This window comes from Manacus candei, unplaced genomic scaffold (genome assembly GCF_025592945.1).
Source record: "Manacus candei isolate 608988 ecotype Guabito, Panama unplaced genomic scaffold, ASM2559294v1 h1tg000060l, whole genome shotgun sequence".
NCBI lineage: Eukaryota > Metazoa > Chordata > Aves > Passeriformes > Pipridae > Manacus > Manacus candei.
Window position 1 is genome coordinate 9826191 of NW_026138108.1, and position 24028 is coordinate 9850218.

The 24028-nt window shown below is 44.4% G+C and overlaps 1 protein-coding gene and 1 long non-coding RNA gene across 3 annotated transcripts in view; one reads left to right on the forward strand and one right to left on the reverse strand.

Moving 5' to 3' along the window:
- SWAP70 (switching B cell complex subunit SWAP70) overlaps window positions 1-7920 on the forward strand; it is a 38787-nt gene extending 30867 nt beyond the window's left edge. For both annotated transcript variants that reach the window (XM_051803910.1, XM_051803911.1), the window contains 5 exons: window positions 877-984; window positions 2445-2611; window positions 3399-3597; window positions 5038-5134; window positions 5843-7920. In XM_051803910.1, coding sequence (XP_051659870.1) covers window positions 877-984; window positions 2445-2611; window positions 3399-3597; window positions 5038-5134; window positions 5843-5952 — 681 coding nt within the window. In that variant the 3' untranslated portion in view covers window positions 5953-7920. The remainder of the gene's footprint in view (window positions 1-876; window positions 985-2444; window positions 2612-3398; window positions 3598-5037; window positions 5135-5842) is intronic.
- On the reverse strand, window positions 983-23386 carry LOC127478376 (uncharacterized). Its single transcript, XR_007907202.1, has 9 exons — window positions 23207-23386; window positions 18899-19142; window positions 15530-15693; window positions 11670-11781; window positions 9873-10068; window positions 8132-8231; window positions 5661-5921; window positions 1931-2058; window positions 983-1515 (listed from the first exon to the last, which is right to left on the reverse strand). It is a non-coding gene; the product is annotated as an uncharacterized LOC127478376 (long non-coding RNA).
- Window positions 23387-24028: the final 642 nt, after the last annotated feature.

Genomic DNA, 24028 nt, shown 5'->3' on the forward strand with positions numbered 1-24028 from the left:
TTCTTGGCCTTCCTCTGGACTCACTCCAATAGGTGGATGTCCTTTTTGTGTTGTGTCCCACTCATATTGAAGGTCTGTGGAAACAATTTCCCCAGCCCAGCATACTATAAAAGAAGCATCAGATAAGTTTCTTAAGAAAATTCTGTGAAAGAATTGTTTTGCTTTCACTGTTGGTAAAGCTTTGGCTGATACTTGAAGATTTCTAACCTTATGTGCATCAAAATCCTGATGCAAGGAAAAACTGTGACAGCTGCTTTTATTTGTAGAATGAAGATGCGACGAAAGTTTAATAAGTTGCAAGAAGGCATGAAGTTACCAGCAGCTCTTTCCTAGGCCTTAGCTCTGAGTAGGCTAATTCTCCCTCTAATTTCAAGTGATGATTATCAACCAGAATGTTATTTACCTTACTTGGCAGTTTAGGGGATGTTAGAGGGGTGTGATTCACAATAGCACAATCACTTATTCTAGTCAAAGTTCATGGCACTTCTGCTTTGCCATGGCAATTCAGTGCTTCTCACTTCTGTTTCTGTATGAAGTCTATGCATGCTGGCATGTTTTCACTGTGGGAACTCCGATGCAATCCTGCCTGAAAGGTGGTTTTCCATAACAGTTTTCTATCCCATATGAGGTAGAGAAGGAAATACAGTGATTTCTTTCACTTGTGCAAGGCAGGACTCAAAGGAAACTTGGAGGTAGTTGGGATAATTACCTTTTCATTGATAAATTTCAAATTGTCATGCAAATAAACAAGATTAAAAAACCCCCCACATTGGTGCCTTAATGCATTTGAAGGTTTCTTCCATTTTTGTTTTAGCTTTGACAAATTGTTTGTGTCCTCCTTTTCTTCCCCCCCCACCTCACACCCTTCTCTTCCAGCAACTGGAAGCAGCAGCTGCTCGTGCTGCTGAGGAGGAGAAGAAAAGACTTCAGACTCAAGTTGAATTACAAGATCGCTTCAGTTTGGAGCTGGAGAGAGAAAAAATGGTGAGCAGAGGATGTGGGTTTTTGCTATGATTACACACAGTGAGCCGTGCCTGCAGCAAGGGCTTCCCTCACAGGAGCCACTGAAAAGATTCCACAGATTTTGCTGGAGGCTGGAGAATGCAACCTGCGTTGCATTTGCTAGAGATGTAGGACTAAAATATTTTTACTGGTGAATTCAAATACTGGCACAGCTTGGCTACAATTTGTATAGCTTTCAAGGCTTAAGTGTTACTGGAAAACTGGGAAAAAATATTGACTGTTCGAAGGAGGCTGACGTTTTTGGAGTTTTCAAAGATGGAGAACCTGAGGCCAGTACGTGCTGTATGAATATGCAGAATGAATCAGGCATAATCAAAATGCATTTTATATATTCCCAGAACTATTGCTTTTTTATGCTGTGTCCCCTTTTACATTTATGCACACACACAAATATAAAAAGTAAAGTTGCTATTAACCTACACTGGGAATTTCCAAAAGAACTAGTTCTCAATCTTCAAGGGCTTTGTCAGGCATAACGAGTTTTTCTGTTATCTGGAGAAAAGAAGCAGAAATTGTTAAGTCAGTGTGATGGGACATCTCAGGACATAAATGCACACAGTGCTGCTTTATGGGTGAGTGTGAATTCCTGAATGCAATCACTTTCTGGGTCACTGGGATTTCGGTTAGCTGAGGGAAAGCAGACTGCAGACCAGTGGGGCAGGACATGCCACCCTCTGACACGTGACTGTAGCCTGTTGGGGCTATGCAGGACATGCCATGTGTTGGTAAATGCCAAGGGCTTGGTGCTTTATCCCAGCTGCCTCCTGCTGACCCAGCACAGGAATGGCCTCTGTGGGAGTCACAGGCTCCTGGTTTCACTCTCTGGTCGGTAAAAGAGGGATGATAAGGATCAGAGACTGGGAGATTGAGGATATGCAGCATTCCCTCACCTTCCTCTGTCCCTTACCTTTCTTCGTTGTAGTGGCTCTTCTCTTAGCAGAGCCAACCTCCTTAGCTGTTTTCCAGTCCTTTGCTGATGTGGTGCCATCATCCAGACACGTGTGTGAGATACACTGCTGCCAAGGGAGGACTTGCCTGAGGAAGGGAGTGGAAACTGTCACTAAATCAGCCTGACTTTTGTGTCTGACCACTCTGCAAGCTTTCTCTTCCTTCAGTTTAGTGTGTATCTGTAAACTAAGCAAGAAGATCAAACTGACCAAAGTTAGGTTTGAACCTCCTGTAAAAATCCTGTGCTGCAGGAAGTAGGGCAACATAAGTAACTTGTATTAATATTTTTTTTTTTTTTAATGCTCTTAGTTACACATCTACAGTTCTTGCCACAATTTTGTCAGTTCTGCTCTGCAGGCAGCAGGAAAAGGTTTGTCTCTGAAAGCATCATCTGAGGGAAACCTGGCAATTCCTTTAAAAATTGGAACCCTAAGCTGAATGTCAGCTCATGTGTCCCCAATTTATGCTGCTAGGTAAGGCAAAAGATGGAAGAGCAGGTTGCTCAGAAATCATCTGAACTGGAACAATATTTACAAAGAGTACGTGAACTGGAAGAAATGTATAAACAGCTACAGGAAGCATTGGAGGATGAGAGACAGGCACGTCAAGATGAAGAGACTGTGAGGAAACTTCAGGCCAGGTATGGCTTTGACCAGGTAGAAAAGTATTTCAGTTCCCCACCCCTCCCCTGCAAATAGTAAGTAACTGTGCCATGCACTAATGATTGTTTGCCTCTTGGACATGCTGCTGGAATGACCTTCAAGTCAAAACACAGGTTTTATTTTCCCTCAAGATATGAAAGCTCAAGCTGGTATTTAAATATGTTCGATTAGTGCTTAGTAGAGGGAGTGCTCAGCAATTTCAGAAAAGCAGGCACACTTATTTTTCCATCAGGTGGTGTGCTTGTCAGCATGTGGAAAACTGAGATCACTCTGCACAAGCTTTTCAGTTGTTTATTTTATAAAGCACTAACTGTAAATATGACGTTCTACTGTATTTTATCGCAGGTTTAAACTGCACTGATAAAGGGTTAAGTTTCCTCTTATTCACTTGGGCTTTTTTTACCGTGGTTTGTTTCTTCATATATTTGGTACTAAGACAATGAAGATAACTTATGCATGCTTGTTTCTTCTAGGGCTCTGTGTTGTGTGTTTGCATTATTGACTACATTTTCTGAATAGCCCTTTGTAGCAGTCAGACTGCTTGCACTGCTGGCATGATCAGCAGCTTGATGCTGAAGGCAAACCAGCAAGCAATAATTTTTTTTCCCTGCTTCCCAAGCTCTTTTTTTATAAACAATATATTCCTACCCTTTAAAAAAAGGGGGGAGGGGAAAATAAACAATTAACTTTGCTTCCATACATGTTTGCTAGGTAATGGATACAACTTACTTTTAAGTGCAGTTAACAAAACAATCCCCATTGCAGATTGCTGGAAGAGGAGTCAGCAAAGAGAGCTGAACTGGAAAAATGGCATTTGCAGCAGCAACAGACCATTCAGATGACAGAAGCAGAGAAGCAAGAGCTAGAAAACCAGAGAATTATAAAGGAACAGGCTCTTCAAGTTGCTATGCAGCAACTGAAACAACTTGAACTGGAAAGGAAGGAGGCCCTTGAGCAGTACGAGGTGAGCTGTTCTGTGCATCAACCTCTCATCCACGGATTGACTGAATTTGAAGTTCATCACTGTTATGCTTCTGTAAGGATTAGTATGGCATGAAGATTATAATGAGAGGTAGTATAGTTGGGTCAGGTTTTCTTGGTCTAGACCAGTGGATACATTTGAAGAAGAGGACCTATTTCAGACACACCACCTCCTCTATTTATTTTTGTCCCAATTTGCATACAAGCCAGCTCAGTCATATCCTGAAACACTCTCTGTGCATTTGTCTTCTACTGTAGACTCACTTCATATGCAGTCCCGTTGCTCTCATAACTGAATGCCTTTTGCTTCTGAGTTAGTTATTCTTGCAGTGTTTTGATGATGTAATTGCACAATATTGTCTTCTACAGATGAAATATCAATGTGTTACTGTAGGCACTCGAAAATGTATTTAAGCTCAGATTCTGAATGTGTAGCAGTGCCTCCTGTCCCAATTGCCAGACCTGCTCTCTGCTCTGCTGAGTGTTTTTGGTGAAGGTCAGTAGCTGAGGAAGTCAGTTTGTGGAAGAAATAAGAGCCAGAATCCAGCGAGTACAGAGTCTGAAGTGCGGCACAATTTCCAGGACTGAGGAGGTGTTGATCCTGCATGTATTTAGGTCAGGAAACAAAACCTGGCTGGGTTTCTGTTTAACTGGAGAGAGTGTTTATGCTGGCGTCTGTGCCATTGAGGTGAGCTCTGTGAAGGACCAGCCAATGAGCTCTGGACTGGCACAGAATACAAATGCTGCAGTGACCATGAACAAGGGCCCACGTGGGGTAGTTGTGGACTCTTTACAACTTCCCATGTTGGTGTTACATCTCACACCATCGTTAGATTGCTTTTCACTGGTACTTGCCATTTCTTTAGGTGACATCTCACCTTTTTGTATGCGAAACATCACTTAGTACTCCGAAGGAATTGCTGAATACAATAGACATTTAAAAAAAAAAATCCACAAAACAATTAATATAGAAATAATTAAACATTCTAGCCTTGCATTTGGAATTTCCCAAAAGCCCAGTTTAGACTGAAGAATGCCTCTGTCTTGCTTGGGTGTAAGAGCAGTGGTCCTTTTCCTTTTTTATGATTTCTCGTAGTGAGAGATAGTTTGGAACAGAAAGTGCATCTTCCTGTTTTGAAACTACAGTTTACGCTTTCAATCTTTATGAAGATGAGCCCTGCTTACACAGCTACAGAATCTTTTAAAACCAAGTTATTTTGGGATTCTGGTTTGACAACTTTTTTTTTTTTTTTTCCCCAGCGATGACTAAATTACTTGGGATGGTTAGAAATTGAGCTCTCACTAACACAGAGGGCTGGCTGAATTAGCATGGTTCTAGCTTTGGGTTTAAAAGATGTTTTATCTTTTTATATAAACAGAGTGAAGTTGTTCTTGTTTTCAAGCAGGCTGTATCTTCTTTCAGGAGGTTAAGAAGAAGTTGGAAACGGCAGCTAATAACACCAAGAGTTGGAAAGATAAAGTAGCTCATCATGAGGGATTAATTCGACTAATAGAGCCAGGTAAGTTATCAACAGAAAAGTTACAAAAATATGCATTCATTCTGTCTCAGGTACTTAGATCACCTGGTGATTTACTGAAGTCTGCCTTTTCTTGTGACTTACTGGTTTCATGGCAGCCTATAAATAACACAATTGTGAGAACCGCTGATGGTAACTTTCAAGTCTTTACATCTACTGGCCCTACTATAAAGATTTTATTGTCGTTATTATTGTTGTTTGTTTCTTTTATGTTTAAAACAAAGCAAGGATCAGCCTGAACATTGCATCGTGTAGGTGTTGAATGCAGTTAGCATTCAAAACCGTGAAGTAAATATTTGATTTCTGAAAAAGTTTAATTTCTTAGCTTAATTAATAGCATGCCAGCCCAGAGGAAAGTGGCTTCGTAATGCAGTTCTGGAGAAATGACTTTTCTTAAAGGACACCTCTAAAGGCAAGAAGAGGGGTTTCCTAAGACAGAACTATTTGAGGGTGGGGGTTGGAAGTTGGGAGATAAGGATACAAAAGATTGCAGCAGTTGACAACTCACACTAAGCACCTTCAGTGACAGCAGCCCAGGCATTCCTTCCTCCTTGGACAGGCAGGTCCTTGGGTCACCTTTGAGAAGGTTTCCAGTCACAGAAGAGGCAGCATTTTCCAAATCCTCCTGTGGTGGGTGTGCAACATCCCTGTCAGAAATGGCCCTCTCAAGTATTGCACTCTGTCTTCCAGGCTCCAAGAATCCTCACTTAATCACAAACTGGGGCCCAGCTGCCTTCACTGAAGCTGAACTGGAGGAAAGACAAAAGAGCTGGAAAGGGAAAAAAGCCACTTCTGAGTGATGGCGGTGGCTGACGAGTTGTCTGTGAATGGCAGCCCACCTCCCCTCGTCCTGCTTTGCACAGAGCAGCCTCTCGCTTGCAAAGTTCTTAGTTTGCTCAGCAGGTTGGGCCTCTGTACAGATGAAAAACTGTTTACCACGTCAGTGTGTCTGCTGAGAGCTGAGCAATTACAATATGTGGTGTCTGACACTACTTGCAGTTTGTTCTCGCTCGTGTTTCCAGAAATTCTCTTCTTTTATAAAAGACTTCTCAACTGAAGATTTTTGTTCAAATGTAGCTTGTGACAGAGTTGTTTATGTACTAGCCTGTAACAATCTGACAGCAGCTAACCAATCAAGCAGCATCACTTTCCTTCTAAAAAGTGAGGGAAGCAATTGTTCCATTGGTTGAGTTAGTATAATTTAAACCCAGGATAAGTCAGTCCTGGAGATTGTGTCCAACTCTGAGACAGAGCATTACCTTTCCTTCCACTGAGCCTCCTTCTACTCTGTCCATCTGCTGCTCTTTGCATGGTGCTTAGTGCTCAGACACATCCTTTAGTGAGGGTGGGCTGGCAGTACATGCTGCCTGGTTGGATTTGGTGTCCTGTTTTCCTCTGTTTGCAAGAATACAAACAAAAGAACTAGAAATAGGCATGTAGAAAATGCTGCTGGAAGACATTTGGAAAAAAAGTAGTCGTGCAAGACTGTTTTTGTACTGTCTCACACTTGGGAAGTGCTAAATAAAGCCTTGAGAGTTCTCTTAATAGTTTAAAAGATGCAGTTTTGTCTCACAGGTTTCTGAAGCAGATGAATGGAAGGTGGTGGCACAGTCCAGATATCATCTGCATCAAGGCTGTGTTTGTGCAAGAAATCTGATTAGAACATACCACCATTTTTAGATGTAGCACTTTTATCTTAATTGGAGGACAGATTAAAAAAAAAAGTAAAAGGAAAAATAAATTTCACTTTTTTTTTTTAATAAAAATGATAAATGTGTAAAAATAACAGCTTTAGGAAAAAAAAAAATCATTCCTGTCAGTAAAATAATTTCAGTGTTTCTAGTACCAGGGCTTCCCAAAGAGCCTGCTGCTCTGCCTCACAATTCTTTCCAGGGACAGAGCCAATTTTTTCTGTTTCTTTAGGGAAAAGCAGCAAGTCTGTGACTTTGCTCTGTAGATCTCCCACAGCAGACAAGAAGTCTGTCTATTGCTCAGTAAAACAGGATTCCTGCTAACTTGTACAGAGATTTTGAGAACTCCCCCCTCAAGGAGCAGGTGCCCACTGGTGTGGCTTTGAGTCAGCTTTGCCTGTACCCCAGACATCCATCCCTTAGCACCTGCTTGTTAGTTCAGCTACATGTTAAATTATTTTTCATAAATAAGAAGTGAATTTTTCAGGTGGATAAGCAGTGCCTTTGCGTGCAGCACTGTGATACTTGGATCTGGGAAAAGCAAAAGTTGTACAGAAGTGGTGCCCAGATTTGGAAGTCAATACCATTTTATTTGCCTATTAACTAAGACTCACTCAAATACTGAATCTTCTCAGACATTTATTCTCTGGTTATATTTTTATACTAATTGAAATCTTTAATGATTCGGTAAATAGAGTGCTAATTAGAATGGCACGAAAATCCAGGATCTTTCTATTTGTACTTACTGTACAGGAAAACAATAGTTCCTCAAGCTTGATAACAAGGCATTTTTTTAAAAACATTGATCACGTTTACAGAAGCATTGTGAAGAAATAAACATCCAACTGTAATAGAAATACTAATGTGCACGTGGTTAAACTTTGCTAAAGGAGTTGGAACAGTATTTATAACTACCAACATCTTTTATGTGGAGAGCAAAAGGTGTATTGGGGCTAAACTTGTTTAATTTTTCTAATGGTCTTTATTTTGGACAACTGTTTTTTAAGAACACCAAATGATGCATGTTTTGATATTTTTTACTGTTCTTTAGAATTGGCTGTTTAATAAAGTAATATAAAGTCATTTACATTTTGGAATTAATTAGTGTCTTTTTGCCTGGGTTTCTTTTGGGTTACTGGTGTTCAAAATCCAGTAACTGTTGTGTGGAAGTATTACTTTGATGTAAGAAGTTTAATGGTTGGATCAATGGGATGTAGATTAAAGCTGTAATAGAGGCAGTGGTCACACAGATAACACAAATATAATTTAACAGCATTGCTTCTCTTACATGTTTGTATTCAGTACACCTTGGTACAGCATCATGGTGCTCAGCTCTGGCAGCCAGCCTTGCTCAGGAACAGTATTTGGAGGGCGCAGTTTAGCTGTCTCTGAAAGACAAGGATGCCAGGAGGGAAATGAATTGATGCAGCTGTTGTGCCTAGAGCAGCACAGGAACCTTGGAATGGGAACCTGGGACAAGGGCAGAGCAGGGCTCAGCTGACGGGAACACGGCTGCTGCGAGAGGCACCTGGGCACAGACACACACAACAGCCCGTCAGGGGGGACGTCAGCCCCATATGTCTGTCTGGAGTCAGCTCTTACTCACTGCTAGAAGAGGAAATGAGACAAGTTTCCTTTTAGCTTTGTCGGCCCTGCTTGCTCTGACAAATTAAGAAAGCTTTGTGTGAAGCACTGCGCAGTAAAGGTGGGGGAGAGGTTGGTTTAAAAATTAAACCATTTGCATTCTGAGCAAAAATACCGCTTTAGACTAAGCCCCTTAAAGTGACACTGAACAGCATTCAAAGGGAGCACAGGGCTGTGAGTCAGTCACCACAGCTCATGGAACAGTGAGCATGGGAAGCTGCATCCCCTTGTGGTATCATTTCCGGTGAGGCCAAGGGTTCCAGCTCTGCTATTCCAACAAACCAACGAGCCTGCTAATGGTGAGGATATCCTCAGTGAACTGTAGGACTAGGGGTAGCTCTGTTCTGCCCCAGGAAGCCTTACCTACGCCCTGGGCTTAGCCATGCAGAGGCCAGTGGAAAGCTGTGGCTGCTGTTCCTGAACCCTTGGGAATGCTCAGCCCGCTTTCCTTTGTTCACCAGATTCAGGTTTAATTTACCTGCTGCTGGTGGAACAGTCCTGCAAACCAATACCACAGTACCATGCTTTTCCCTCTAAAAACAGGATGGGATTTTTTTTTTTGCCCTGTGATCATTTTATGGAGTTGATCTATGAGCTGTGCATAGTGAATCACACATTCCCAAACTAACAGGCCAGTTTCCAGCAACTTATGTTACTTCTGTTTCAGTGTCCTGCATGAACATCCACAAAAGCAAAGCCCATGTGGGGAAAAGAAAGAGTGTCTTAGGATAGAATCTGTATCCTGGGGCTGATGGGGGGACCCAACCCCACAAAGCAGTAACTGTTTGTAGCTGTTCATTGTGGGGTGTGGGGGTTGGAATGAGATAATCTTTAAGGTCCCTTCCAACCCAAGCCATTCTGTGATCCTATGGCTCAGTCACACAGGCCACCTGGAACACGAGCTGCATCATCTATCTCAGTAAAAGTGAACTGAAAATAACTGCTCTGATTTTTATCTCAAATATGTGAAGCAGCTAAGTAAAAAAGTTTTGAGCAAACCAGTGCAGGGCCAGGAAAGGGGAAATCCATAAAGTCATTCGGGGAGAGAGGTCATTATTTGTTCCCAAAGGAAAGGGCACAGAAAGGAGGCAGTACTACACTCTACTCTGCCGTACACTTGTCCCCTCTCAGAGAATGACAAATTCCTTCAACACTTAACAAGATTTTCGGGACTTTCCAACTCTGTCGGCACCATGCTGGTTATTTGATAATTGTGGCTCTCTTTTGTTTGCTTTTTAAAATAAATCTTTTCGCGCCCCCGACGCCCCCCGCCTGGCTGTCCCCGGAGTTCCCAGGGCAGGAACACGTCGGGCCGGAGCTCCTCATCGCTTGGCTCCGGCTGCCACCTCGTGGTGGCCCAGCTCAGTTACTGCGGTGTTCCCTACCTGTGGAGATGTCCCGGGACACACACTCTTCCTCTCCTTTCCCCCGCAGCAGGGAGTGCAAGGGAAAAGCACTGTGAGCCAGGTCTCCTGTTGCACCACCATCAGACACCTCCCTGTTGTCCCTGGGTTCATGCGCCAGTTCGGCTCCTCTCTTAGCTCAGCTCAGCATGCCTGATCCCAGAGACATCCCATCAGCCTAGGAAAAAAAGATCTTATGAATGTTACCACTGGCTTAGGATAAATTTAGGCTCAAAGCCTTGGAGCTAAGTCGTGCATGTTTTCCCTGAAAACCCCCACTGCAGCATAGAAGGACAACGTGTACAGTTGGATACAGCATCCAGCAATCTCACACCTGCAGGCAAAGCTTGGGCTGCCATAGAGCTTTCTTAATGGCAGTAAAGCACAGCAAGAAAAAATGGGTAAGGAAGTTTCCTTAGCTGCAAACAGTGTTTTCCCAGGTGCCTCTTACACATGCCCCGAGGCTACAAGACTGGGGCTGAGAGGAGGATGTGCTCAGCATCACGTACTCCCTTTTTGAGAGCAGGACTCAGACTCATCCCTTCAAACCACAAACAGGGTGGGCGTTAGGAGGAGGGGATATCAGCCCATGGTTTGAAACACTTTGGAGCTCCCCACCTGGCAGGGTGAGCAGCTATACAAACATCATATCTTGAGGACTCCTGCTAGTGCTAATGTGGCCATGAGGTCCAAAATAAAATGCAAACAGAAATTTGTGACACTACTTGAATTCAGAGGCTGTTGTGACTTCCACACATTGAGTCTCACTGTGAACTTCAACTACTTGGAAATACCAGGAAGCAAAGGTGCAGAAAAGCACTGTTTTATGAACTGGCTTTCTGGGTACGTCAAAAATACTCATCCTTCAGAAAAAGGAAATGCCAGTGGTGGTTTTAACACATAAGACGAAAATAGATTTGGAAAAGGGTGACTGCTTCTCACCTCCAAAAGAAATTAAAATTGGACCAGTATGATGCAAAACAGTAGATTAAAAACATCCTGAAAAGCCTTGAGAGGGAGATTTAATGAGGCGGTTTTTAACACCTATATACACAGCCCTGGAAGCCCTTCTGCTTTTTTTTCTTCTCATATTTTAGCCTGCTTGACAGAGGAAATGTAAAAGGATATGAGCAGTGGGTTAGAGGAAAGCCCATGGCAGACTGGGCAGAATGCTGACAGAAAGAGAAAAAGAAATCACAACCTCCATAACAACTGCACTCACTTCTCCCCATCAACCGTTCTTTTAAATTCATTAATAAATGAGAAAACCACAAAAAAAATAACCCTTTCTATCCTACTCAGTGTGCTCATTGCTCACATCACCTACCAAAGGAGCTTGATCTAGCACCAACTTTATTCTCTGTTATTAATATTGTTGCTAATTAGTAGAGCTACTTGCCATGGCTACGGCACACAAACAGCTTTTACAGGATCTGGGTCTAAAAATGTCTTCATGCAAACACTCGCTGTTATTCCTGTTGTCGCCTGTTTTCTGAGCACACAACAGCGATTTGCTCAGGCAACACAGATTTCACCCCGGGGAACCTACCAGGGTGTTTGTGGGGATGTTTGAGGTGATTTGCACAGGTCTGCGTTGGCAGATCTCGCCCACAGTTGCACAAGGCGCCCGTGTCCTTTCACCTACCTTGGCCAGCAAGTCTACTTTGAACACATTAGCATCTCAGATGGGATTAAAAACTCAAGCACAGACATGAGACAGTTTCAAAAGCAGCCTGGACTTCCTTGGTGTTGACATTGATTAGCTGTTTCAGTGCCTACCAGAGCACGGGGATTTCTCTTTCCATTCTGAAGCGGCTTGTGTAGCTCAGTCTTGACTCAAGGTGTGAGTGCTGGGGAGCTGCAGGTCCTCTGGGGTGCTGGTTCCTCAGTCCTGATTAAACAAGAAAAAAAAACCAACTTTATAAAACAACTTAAAAAATCTACTTACGGTCAGACTCTGCTTAGTCACCTTCAGAAAGTCCCTCTCACAGCGTAACTGGGACTGAAATTTTGCATTTGGAGCTGCCCAAGGTTGTGTTTCCTGAACCATCTCCTTTGCCAGTGATGCATTGGGCCATTTTAATCTCTCCCAGACACACAGTCAACTACCACATCTGCCTATGAGGGAGAAGCATGCTCTGTTTTGCAGCCAGGCTTTCCCTCCCTGACAAAAAGATTGTGTTGGCCCTGGACTGCTTTTTCCCAGGCAGAAGGTGGGAAATGATGGAGGCAGGGTATGGCCTGCTCACACACAGGCCCCACCAAAAGCTGAGTGGTGTGGCTGCTCCCTGTGGGGACGGAGGTGGCATCTTCTGTGTTTTCTGCTTTGCTTTAACACGGCTACTGCCTGCCTGTGAGGGTTGCACGATGCCCAAGGGGGTCGCTGCTGGCCCATGAAGCTTCCTGGGAAGACGGCTGGCCCAAAACACCCATCACCCCAAGTCTTTCTCACTGCATAGCTGCACGTGGCCCTGCTCACAAAAGAAACTTGCCTGCCCGTGCTCCAGCATGTTCCCTTCACTGTCACCATTTCAGATGGCAAGAGCCAAACCTACAGCTGCTCTCAGATCACCTCCAGCCAGAAAACCCTCCCCGACAGCAGGAGAAAATCCAGAGCATATATTCCTTGAAATCATGCGCAGGCATGGTACAAGAACCAGCTTGGCAGAGCAACTCACCAAAGGAAGAGGGAACAAGAAAGCAACACTGGGTGCCCAACACCCTTGCTGGGCCAGGCTGCTCTCCAGCAGTTCTGCTGTCGGTGCAGAGCACAAACTGGTCCCATCCAGCTTCAAGAACAGCTCTGTGTCTGCCTCTCCCCTCACCCCATTCTGACCAGTCCCTGCTGGTGTCCCTGTGCCTACCAGCATCCCAGTTAGGGGCATTTCCCACCCAGCAAATTTGAGGTGCTGTGTTGCTGCAGGCTGGCTCAACTACTTCAGCAGAAAGCTCTCGGGTGAGTGCTGAGCTCAGGGCAGCCTGTGCCCAGCCCAGGGAAGTGTGTGCCAGACCCAGGGAAGCGTGTGCTGAGCCCACACCACCCCTGGGAGAGCGATGCTGCACGACCGCTCGCTGCTCTTCCAGTTTTCCATTCTTTTCTAATTTTTATCTTGCCCCTCCTGATGAGCCCCAAGTCCCTACATGCCGAAGCAGGGCGAGAAGACTGACACGATTTTTCCAAAGCCCCTGGCGAGTCGTGGAACCCGCAGCCCAGGGCCCCGCCAGCTCCTGCCCCGGCAGGCCAGCCAGGCAGCGGCAGCTGCTCCCCCAGAGACGGGGAGAACAATAAGAAATACCAGATCTGCCGCAGGAATGCGGGAGATACCGTGGCGGGGGGCCCTGGTGAGTCTGGGCAGGATTTGCTCACGGCTTGGCCGCAGCCCAGGGGATGCCACTGAGCTCGGGCTGTCCCGCGGTGGCGGGAGATGCGCGGGGGATGTGCGGGGCCCCCCCAGGCGCCGGACACCAGATGGCAGCCGGACACCGCCGCACGGCCCGGGAGAGCCCGGGGAGCACAGCCCTGCTCGGCAGGCTCCTAATGAATCACATCTGCGGATCCCGCTCCGGGGGGCGGGTTCGCGGGGATGCGGCACCGCGCGGGGGATGCACAGCTGAGCCGGGCGCACGCCTGGAGCCGCGTCACTTTGTGTACGTGCAGCAGCACACTGCTGCGGCAGGAGGAAAAACCCACACCTAGCACCCAGCCAAAACCTCTTCCTAGGGCTGGGATGACTTATCTCACCAAAGAAAAGGAAAGAGAGGGAGGACCAGGCCGATGACGGACAAGGCTGTCAGCATAGCCAGTCATCGCAGCTCGGGGGGCTTCACCGACCTGCACCTCGCTCCCTCCTGTGCTCTGGGCACACTGATTTATTCAGGTGACTGAAAACAGGGTCTGCACCCGCCGCTGCAAAGGCCTGACACACTAATTTGAGACTCACGCAGTTACTCTGTTGGGTAACAGTTTCCCTCAATGACTTACGAACTTTAATCCAATTTTGAAATGTAGGGGAGGATAAATTGGATTACCTTAGCTCAACTGCTCATGCCATAAGCCCTTGAGAAGTGGAACTGGAGGGGTTTTTTCCTCCAGAAAACTTTTGTTCGCCCACAAAATCCTCGGTTTTTTCTTAGCTCATACACCAAAAGGAGGAGTTTTCGACTTCCAAAAATAAATCAAAGACACCATGATGCCTGCAGGGTATTTGTTTCTCCATAGGAACGTGAACCTGGTGGTTTAGTTTAAGAGAGGCTAAGCTACCTCTCACATTTTCTACATTCCTCTTTCTCCTGATATATCGAGATCGACAGGTTCGAACTGTTGTTTTAATGAAAACCTACTACTCCTGAGAGGGTTTCCTGCTTTAGAAAGATGATATGTCAGAGCTAGAAAATTCCAAACAATTTGACTTGCTATCACCTTCGTCAGGTCCCTTAACCTCCTTATGCCTCAGCTGTCCATTGATGAAACATGAGTGATGTTTACCCATTAAAAAAGCACAGAGACATCTGCAAAATAGGAAGCTGTCCTTGAAAAGAGGGCTCTTTAAGTGATATCCTGAAACTGTGTCCACAAGGTGCAAATCAGATTGCTGTAAGAGGCCTCGGGAAGGGCCATGTGTACCAGGGCAAATCCTCTACAACCAGAACCCCCCGGCACCAGCCCCTGCCAGGCCCTTGCAGGGTCACCTCCACCTATATTCCTCATCCCTGGCAGTCAGAAAACCTCCTCTGAGCCTTGGGAAAGAACTGCAGTTTGAAACAGCCTTCAACTCTCTAATTAACTGGAGCGAAACCCCACATAGTTTCAGGAAAATTAAGCCAGCACTCCTGCCAAGCCCCCTTTTGTCACCTCTCATTCAGGCTTCTAAATCAATCCCAGGTAGGTTTTCCCCTCCTTTGTGCGTGTGGAGTTCTGGAAACATCCTGGGGTAAATCTAAACATGACCAACCTCGACATTACATCTCTGGAGATTTTTCAGAGCTTAAGCTCTACAACTCAGAGCAACAAGTTTGGGGGTAGGTGCAAATCATTTTTTAAAGGCTCAAGTATTTGTGTTAAACTCACAAGTACAATGGGACTCCCTGAACATATTTTAGGTCTTGGAAACTAATCTTTAGCTCTCAGTTTTGTTAATTCTGCAGTCCAAAAATATTTTCTTTGCTGTTTTTTTTTTTTCTCGACTTCTAAAGGCAATTAGGATTTTCCAACTGTTCTAACAATTTAGAAGCTCTAATATGTGAAAACACTTTCTTGCATTACAAATATTTCTCCAAATCATAAAATGCATTACAAAGGGGAGAGAGCCAGTCCCTTGTACATTGCTTGGGCTGCTCTTCTGGCAGAAAATGACCACTGGCAGCTTGCAAGGCATGGAAAAAGGACTTATCACCCAGATCCTTCAAACACAGTCAAAACTGCCTTAGCTGGGCAAACCGGCACTGATTTCTCAGAACTAATTCCTGGAGGTACAGGTCTGCTGACGTCAAGACTGCTGTGGTTATTGCAGGACTCACAGCCCTTAAAACATTTTATCTGCAAGCCCCAGTCCAGCCCACTGCACAGAACAGCTCTTCAAACCCTTCTGATAGGGACGGCTGGGACATGAGAATGTCGAGTGCTCTTGACGCCTCCCCACTCACCTGTTCCAACAGTGTAGCCAAATATTTTAGGGATCTCTGAAATCCACACTTTGAGAAGCCAGTTGCTCTACTGATGGACTCAGAAATCCTCCTGGAACATTGCTGCTTCCTGTCTGAACTCTTTTAAAGCCAGGCTTTCTGCCTGCTATCTGAAAGAAGCCTATAAAAAAGGAAAAGACAACAAAGTTCAGGAAAGTAGTTATCTGATATGTAAAAGCTCACAGGTGCAATGGGAAGGAATGCACTGCTCAGGATTATGTGCCCATTAGGAAAATGGGAAAGGCTCTAATGATTTTCAAAGCTAGACTCTCACTTATTATTTCTATCTGGCTATTATTTTTGAGACACTTGAAGATTCCTTTTATCAGGGGATGTTTCCTGAAAATGCCCTGCAGAAAGAGCATTTTATTTTATTCCCTTTGCATTTCAGGTAGGTGACGCTGCTCCTACTCAAGGGCAGGAGTAATTGGGGTTTTGGGCGGTGAGGGGATGCTGAGATTTATCAGCTTGCTGCAAGAGCTGGAGTAGAGCCAGCAGCCATGCAGTGGTCCTGCATGTGGTGGGATGGCATATCCCTGCCTCATAGAGCTGCCAGTCAGCTGCTTTCTTCTGGTACAGCAGCACAAAGCTGCATGTGGGCTCATTTTCTATTTCCCTGTGTTCTGCAATGCAAACACCCCCGGGGTCCCAAAGGCACAGGATGAAAAACTCATCCTTCCTTTTGGCCCAGATCCTGGACAGACATGTGCACATGCTTAGTGCTGAGCATGTGAGTAGCAACACTGATCTCCATGGAGCAATCCACATGCTTGAGCCTCTGCACATTTGGGAGTGGGGGAGAGAAGGACACTCGGTTCTTTGGTTGCCTGTTTTACATACCACTGATGGAGATCCCACCCAAAAGAGAGCAGTGCAGCAGGATGGCGCTGAGCTATATAGCTATTTTTATTTCCATCATTCATGTCCTTGCTGAGACCTGCTAGGAATTATCTGGGATATTACACCCCAGTCGAGTCGAAACAACAGGTCTTGCTGCAGACAGTCTGTGTTTAGTGGGATGATTTAGTTACTGTTTTCCCCCCACCCCGTCTTCTTCCTTATTCCCATTAGTGACACGTTGGCTGCAGAGAAAAGTTATTCATGCTCTAGAAATGTAATATTTACTCAAAACAATTTTTATTTGGCTTGGCTTCTTCCCAGTGCCATAAAGTGATAGCCAGCCCCAAGTGCTTACATAGACAACATGTGCATCTGAGTCATATTTATGATCCCAGTTATAAAAAGCACACAATCTTGTTGTTTGGTGCAATAGGATGGGACTGAAGGCATCAGCACGTCTTGAGCATAGCCTGTCTCTGGAATCTGCAGAAATTTGCCATGCTCCAAATTTAGCACTTGTGGGTGGAAGCTCGGGCAGGAGCCAACTTTTTATACCATTACATCACAGGAATTGAGGGCTTCGTGCCAAAGATCCAAGGAAATTAATAAAGAGCAGAGGCTGTCCAGCTGTTTGAATTTAAAGTCATGGCACAGAGGTAATCATTAATAAATACAGCTTTATTCACAACATAGTGATCTTGCTGCTTAAATTGAACATATCCCCTCTCTTTACTGCAGCTTACTATTCTGCTAGAACTTGTAAAGATAGTAGGAAGGAATTAACATCTGTAAGAGAGAGGCCCAGTGAACTGGGATCCTTCTGGACAGAGGAGGACACGCTTCAGTGATAACTCTCCAGCTCAGTAACGTTCAGCGAGCGCACGCGTTTGCCAGGGGCATCACGGCTCCCCTGGCTGGAGGAGGTGGCTGGAACGTGGCATGCATTTTTCCAGCTAAAACACACACAGTCTCAAATGGACAGTGATCAAAGCCACATACAGCTAATTTGAAGAGAAATTTAATTTGTTTGACCTCCCTGCGCTGGGGCAGCCAGGGTAAGTTCAAATGTCACAGTCTCCAAGGAGCCGATGGTAAAGTGCTGGGGGCTGTTACCAAGAGGCACGGGATGACCTGATTGACCTTCCAGCCTGTTTGGGAGGCTCTGTGCATGCCCACAGTCCCAGCAGTGCTTGGCCCTGTGTGCAGTGTTTGGCCCTGGCTCGGGTAAGGGCCGGGCTGGTGCTGGGAGAGGGCCACTGCACTACTGTGCCCTGGCAGACTGTTCAGGTCTACAAGATGTTGCTTTCAGCACCTCTGAAGCACAGCACACACAACAAGCACCTTCCCAGCTCCACCCTACAGCCCCCAGCAGGACAGGCTCTGCAGAAACACTTGGCTCTGCACACAGAAAGGGCTTGTGGGGTCGAGGTGCCGAGACTCTACATGCCAAGGGCCAAACACAGGTTTGCCATGGAACAGATAGCCAGGAGAACACAGCAGTGTCTTTGGAAAAGGGGCTCCCCTGATGCTTAAACCACAGAAATGTTGGTATGTAGCTTCAGAGATTTATAGCTTATACTCTCCTCAAGGGTATGCAAAAGCTATGAGCAATTAATAATGTAGCTCTGGGTTCTCTAGGAAGTTCTCTATTTCCATTTTACAGATAAACAAACTGAGGTAGAAAGAAACTAAAACCTGCTTCACTGGAGCAATACTGTCAGCAAACCAAACACTAGAGTTCCCAAGGAGATGCTCCTGTACCCGCAGATATCTCATCATGTTTGCACATGTATTTCTTGCAACAGCACATACCAAACAGCTTTACACATCCATGCCTCATCAGGAGCCAGCACAGCAAAGACCAGGACCTGCAGCTTCCAACATTCCCTGCTTTAGTCTAAGCTCCTACACATGCACAATATACCTTTCTCCAGGGAGAGCAGGTTAAAAAAAAATTAAAAAAAAAAAAAATCACTTCAGCCATGTGGTCACAGGGTGACAATTTCCACAATGGAAACAAGACAGTTAATAGGACAGAGAATAGTAAGGGATAAATAGCAGAAATCAAGTCAGATCAACTCAATGACCTTAGAGGTCTTTTCCAAGCTAAGCTATTCCATGATTCTAAGTCACTCTTCATTTCTTAGTGTAGTGTTTCCACCTGCAACACAGGCATGTGCATGCAGGGGGTGTTACAAGAATTCAGGCTGCTCTAGATTCAACAGGCTCTATTACTAGATAAACTTCTTGTATTTTACCTAGAAAAATACAATGCCAACCATTCATTCCTGCCAGAGAACCCACAGAGATCCTGGCTCTGCTCGAGTACAGTGCTGTGTATTTTTTCCCAGCGTGTAGCTGATCATGCTGGACTGTGTATTTTACTTTTTGTGAACAACTGTGAACATCTAAATATTAAGAAATCTCAGGTTTATTAAACATCCCCCTTAGAGTTAAGAGATGCCCTCCTGTGACACATGACTCACGTGGTAAGGTGAGAGGCTGCAGTGGGTGAGGAGAGTCTTCAGCTTCTGCTTCGCTGTGGGATGGGAGGTGGCTTTCTGGGAACCTGTAGCTCCTGGAGCTGGCTTGTCCAAGTGGCTGCATGCTGAAAAGCACTGACATGGCTCTGAAGCATTTCTCTGCCTCAACAAAAGATGGCACGAGGAGGCTTTGAGGAGGAACAATACACAGTTTTCCTGGACTACTAGAAACACCTGTAAAATGGAACTGAAAAGGAGGAATGGACTTTAGCAATTGGATAACTTGAAGAGAAAATTAAAAAAAGAAGTTATTATCAGGGCAGAAAGCATCCCAAAAGCTACTACCAGATATTTGCCAGAGGAAAAAGGCAAAAGATTCCTTTTCTCCTACATGAGTACCCCATGGTAGGTTCAGTTTGAGGAGTGAAGCAGCTATTTTACCTGCAGTCTTATGGTGCTTGTTACTGCAAAGTTTTTTTGCACGGGCTCCTCTTGCACTAGAGAGAGTCTGGAACAGCATGTTGCTGCGCCCTCAACGTATGAACAGAATGTGGAAGAGAAAAGGTCAGCAAAACAAACAGTCTTAAGGGTACCATTGTGCACCCCAGAAGCTGGGAATGCCTACCTGTCAGAACTAGACAGGAGATGCTCCCTGTCCTCAGCCCTTCCTTTCAGGAGTTGTAGGATAGTAACCTCACTTCCTTGGAGCACTGCATCAGACAAGTAATTGTAGTGAGCAAGTCATTCTATGGAAACATAGAATGCTTCAAGCTATAACCCAACAAGTTTCTAACCCATGGCTAATGTCCAGCTCTCTTCCTGCTGAAGTCAGCACCAATCCCTCCTGCCCCATCTACAGTTGTTGGAAATGCAGCAAACATTTAAAAATTTGGAGACCTTGCCCATTCTTATAACTGGACAAAAGTCAGATTTTTCAAAGTGCTACTTATGCTGCATAGAAACTTCCTTCCCAGAAGTCCCCTTGTTTCCAGCAGACAATCTCTTATTTCACTGCTGGTTCTAGATGCAGCCAACCATCATCCTATTTAAAAGTCATTCTCTTGGCTGTTGTCTTCCAACAACAGGAGCAATAACCACATTTAGTCAGCTAATTTACCTTCTGCAGTCGCTAATAGACTAATGACCTGTTTTATCTTCTGGCACGTAGCTTGTAAAACCAACTCCAATTGGTAGCACAGAAATCAATACTAATATATAAAATATGGAGAAGAGTTTTATGAGAAGATGGGTTTGTGGTTCTTATTTTGACTTTTTTTCCATGAGATTCTTAAAAGTTTCAAACCCTGAAACTAAGGAACCTTGGTTGTGCCTTATTTTCCAGTAGTTTCTTTAAAAGATGAGTCGTTCGGAAAGCATGGAAAGTATTAGAGTAATTGCTTTGATGTCTTTAATAGAAATTCAGGATGGATTTGAAAGAAATGAGGAAAGTGCTGTTATTTCCTTTTGGCATGGCAGTCTGACATGACTGGTACTGTTATACAACACAGTAACCAAACAGCAGTGCACACACAAACTCAGCAGTGGGCTGAGGAACATGTCCTCCTAATCAAGTTTATAGCTGGATGCTAATGGACTCAGCAAACAAACACCCGCGTTTATCATAACAGAATGAACAGAATGTACCACAGACAATATGACTCACTTTTCCATAGGACGCCTGTCAATTCTGCAGGTTTCAATAATGAAATATTGCACCTCTCACTTACAGTTTGTTTTACAAGGTTTTAATGAGTTCATCCCAATGAGCTCTCACTGTGCCACATAAAAACTGATTCATTTGCCTTATGAAAATAAGTGTGCCTTTTGACAGGACACTCTGCACCAGGCCCTACTAAATCAGCAGGAGAGGCTAGACTAACTCACAGGTGGTTTTAGTCTGGAGTGCTTTTTGAAACGAAAATATGCAGCCAGCTTCAGCAGCATGTCGGCTGTTTTCCCTTGGGTGACAGGCTGTCCTGCTGCATCCAAAGTACCCCTCCTCCTCCACAGTACAGAGTCTGTCTTTTAAACTGGCCCTTTAAAACCACTTTCCGTAAGAAAAGGGTTTGTTTTAAAGCAGAGTTTGGGAAAGTGGCAATTAAGAAATGATTACATTTATATTTCAAAACACATAAGCCTCAAAAAAAGCTGCCTATTAATTCACAGGAAATTCTGATAAAAGTAGGTGTCCTTATAAGACCCTCCTGCAAGAAATTCAAATGGAGGGAAGGGGAGGGAAAGAGATTTCTAAGTAAACAAGTGATGAAAGCCAGGGAAAACAAGAGCAGTAAGCAGGGTCTCAGGTGGCTGACTTGGCAGAGTGGGGTGTGAAGGAAGGAAGAGGCTGTGGGACAACGAACTGCTGGCGTTTACAGTAGTCAAGAGGTCTCCAGAGTTTGTGACTTTAACCACAAGTTGCTTAACAATACTGTATGCTCCTTCTCTTTCAGATCGAGTCAAGAGGGTGGATGCAAGTGCACGGGTGGTGTTGTGGATGGTGCTGTTGGACAAAGGAGGAGAAGGAGGAGGACTGACAGAAGGGGTGTTTCGCTGCCCCTTGAAATTACAGAGTCATGATGAGAAAAGACAGTTCCTGACTCAGGTCTCAGTCCCTGGATAGGAGAAGGCTAGTGAGTAACAAGTTTGGGACTGAGGGACTGCCCTGTGGTGTAGAGCCAGTTACAGCTAGAATGAACTTATTTTTTCCCCCCCTGAAGCTAGTGAAGGCCTTCAAGTGCCAGAAGAGAGTCACGAGAGAAGAGAAATGGTGTATTTGTCACTTCCCAGCAACAGATGCAGGAAAGCAGAGGATCCATCAGCAAAGAGGCGAATATAAGCTGGCACTTCAGAGATCAACTTCTTGCTATGGCTTTCTATGAAGCATGGACAGTTACTGTGAAAGACACACTTGATTCATGTTTGTGGTGGACATTAACCTTAGCTAAGACTCTGCAAGGTAGAAAACCACTTCAAATTAAGAAATGAAATATTCCCCAGGTTAAAGATTGCTCAGGTTCTATCTCACCCCTATGGGAATTTTCAGCAAATGCATTGTTTCAAAGTTATTTAAGCACCCTTTTTTATCATGAAACACTAGCTGCAGTAATGAAGAAACTAACTGAATGACAGAGAAGCAGACTCCAAAATAGCTACCATTAACACCAGGAAGGCTGGGGGTGTGTTAGCCTGTGGTTTTCTGTGCTCGGTAGTGATGTGTCACGATAAAGAACGTGCATTTAACCACTGAACAATGCTGTGCATGCTGTCACCTTCCCAAGGGCTAACCGTGCAACAGCTTCTCCAAACTGCTGAATTTCCACTGCTGAAGCAGTTTGTCAAAAAAAACCCCTCATACAGCTGGGAATTATAAAACTCTGCAAGAGCGTGTGATGCCAAGGACCTTCATTTGGAGGCACACCTATGTTTCTAGTGCTTCAGAAGCTGGTCTTTTCCAGAAATCTTTCTATAGACGCTAGAGCAAGGATGAATCTGGCCACAGTCCATTCACCATGGGTGATTATATCTTAAAGGGATATTCCCTCTCTCTAAAAATTCTGATTCTTCACACGTTTCTGGTTAAAAAAACCAAAAACCAAACACAAAAGAACCAACCCTTGTGCCTATGTCAGTGTCTTTGCTGTATAAATTTAAACATTCCATTGTAAGCTAAGATTATCTTGCCTCTTGCCCACTGAGACATGTGGGTTTGGCTTTATAAGACTCCATAACTGGCCTGCTTGAACCCTGTCCAGCAAGTTTTCATCTAAATTGATTAGGACTTGGAACATATTTTCTTGGACAAATTGTGTTCTAATGAATAGAACACTCCCTCACAGCTGTTCTGCCAGAAAGCCAAGATTTTTTCTGTCTAAAAATCATCCCAAAGTGACCCTTAGATAAAGTTCAGAATCCATTTTCATTTTTTAATTAAGAAAAGGTTTGCTTAATTCCATTCCATACATTTCAGTGCTAGGCAGCTGACACACGATTCCCCCTAAACATTTTATTTTAAAGAATTTGGTTGTGGTGTCAGATCTGCCACAGACAATACATTTCTAAACACAAAGCATAAAGATGGTTTCAGCAGGAGAAGAAGCCTCTCTCATCCCAATACCTGTAGATGGCACAGAGAGCAAGCTCAAGGTCAGCTCTATTCTTCACACAACAAATTTAAGCATTAATGAAGACAAATAGTGAATATCACCATGAAGCCTCACCCAGGCACCAGAGATTTCCACAATGCACTTCTCCAGGGACAAGGCTCCCCAAGAGACCCCTCCTCATGCCCAAGAGGTAGCTTCATGAGCTCACCTTCAAGTCCAAGTGTGGACTGGCTGGGAAATCCTGTCATTAATTAATGCTGGTCAAATGAAGATGGCATTTCCCTTCAGTAAGGAGCTCTGGCCACTCCGAGGTAAGAGCCATCCCCAGTTAGGATGAATGCACGTTTTCTTTTTAGCATTTTGCTCTATAGTTTTTCTCCCAGATGTCCCAGCTTGAAACCTCAGTAAATGTGTTATGATTAGCCCATCTGGAATTTTTATTCTATGACCATTCCCATGGTACACAAGGAGGATTTCATTCAATCCAGAATACCCAGTGGACATCCATGGTTACATCATTTTCCTTATCTCCTAGCAAAAGTATTTCTAGGAACCAGGAGTACAATTTGAGACAAGATCAGATCTTTTTTTAGTCTTGCAAAAGATGGTTCTGACCCGTGTGGAAATAATGCGCCTTCAGCATGTTTTCAGGACTATTGACACGTGGCACTCAGAAATTAAATATGTTTGCAAGAATTTAAAGGAACAGGTCTTTCAAGAAACACAACTTCCTAACTCTTTAAACACTGGTTATATCTTTAACAAGACAGGGAACTGAAGCAAAGTCACTTATGTACAATCTCAAATGGAATTTGACTATTTCAATTACTAACTATGCTTACAGAAGAAAAGTCAATGAAGAGAAATTACTCTGCTACAAAAGTAATTAGCACTGTGGTATTGCTTGAGCAAAATGTGTCATAAGAAGACACTAAGAATGGGAAGTTTCATCTGCTCTCAACAGCCTCTGTTTGCTCACACTTGAGAGACACACTGAGCTTCAGAAATTTACCTGGAGTCCCCTGGAGAA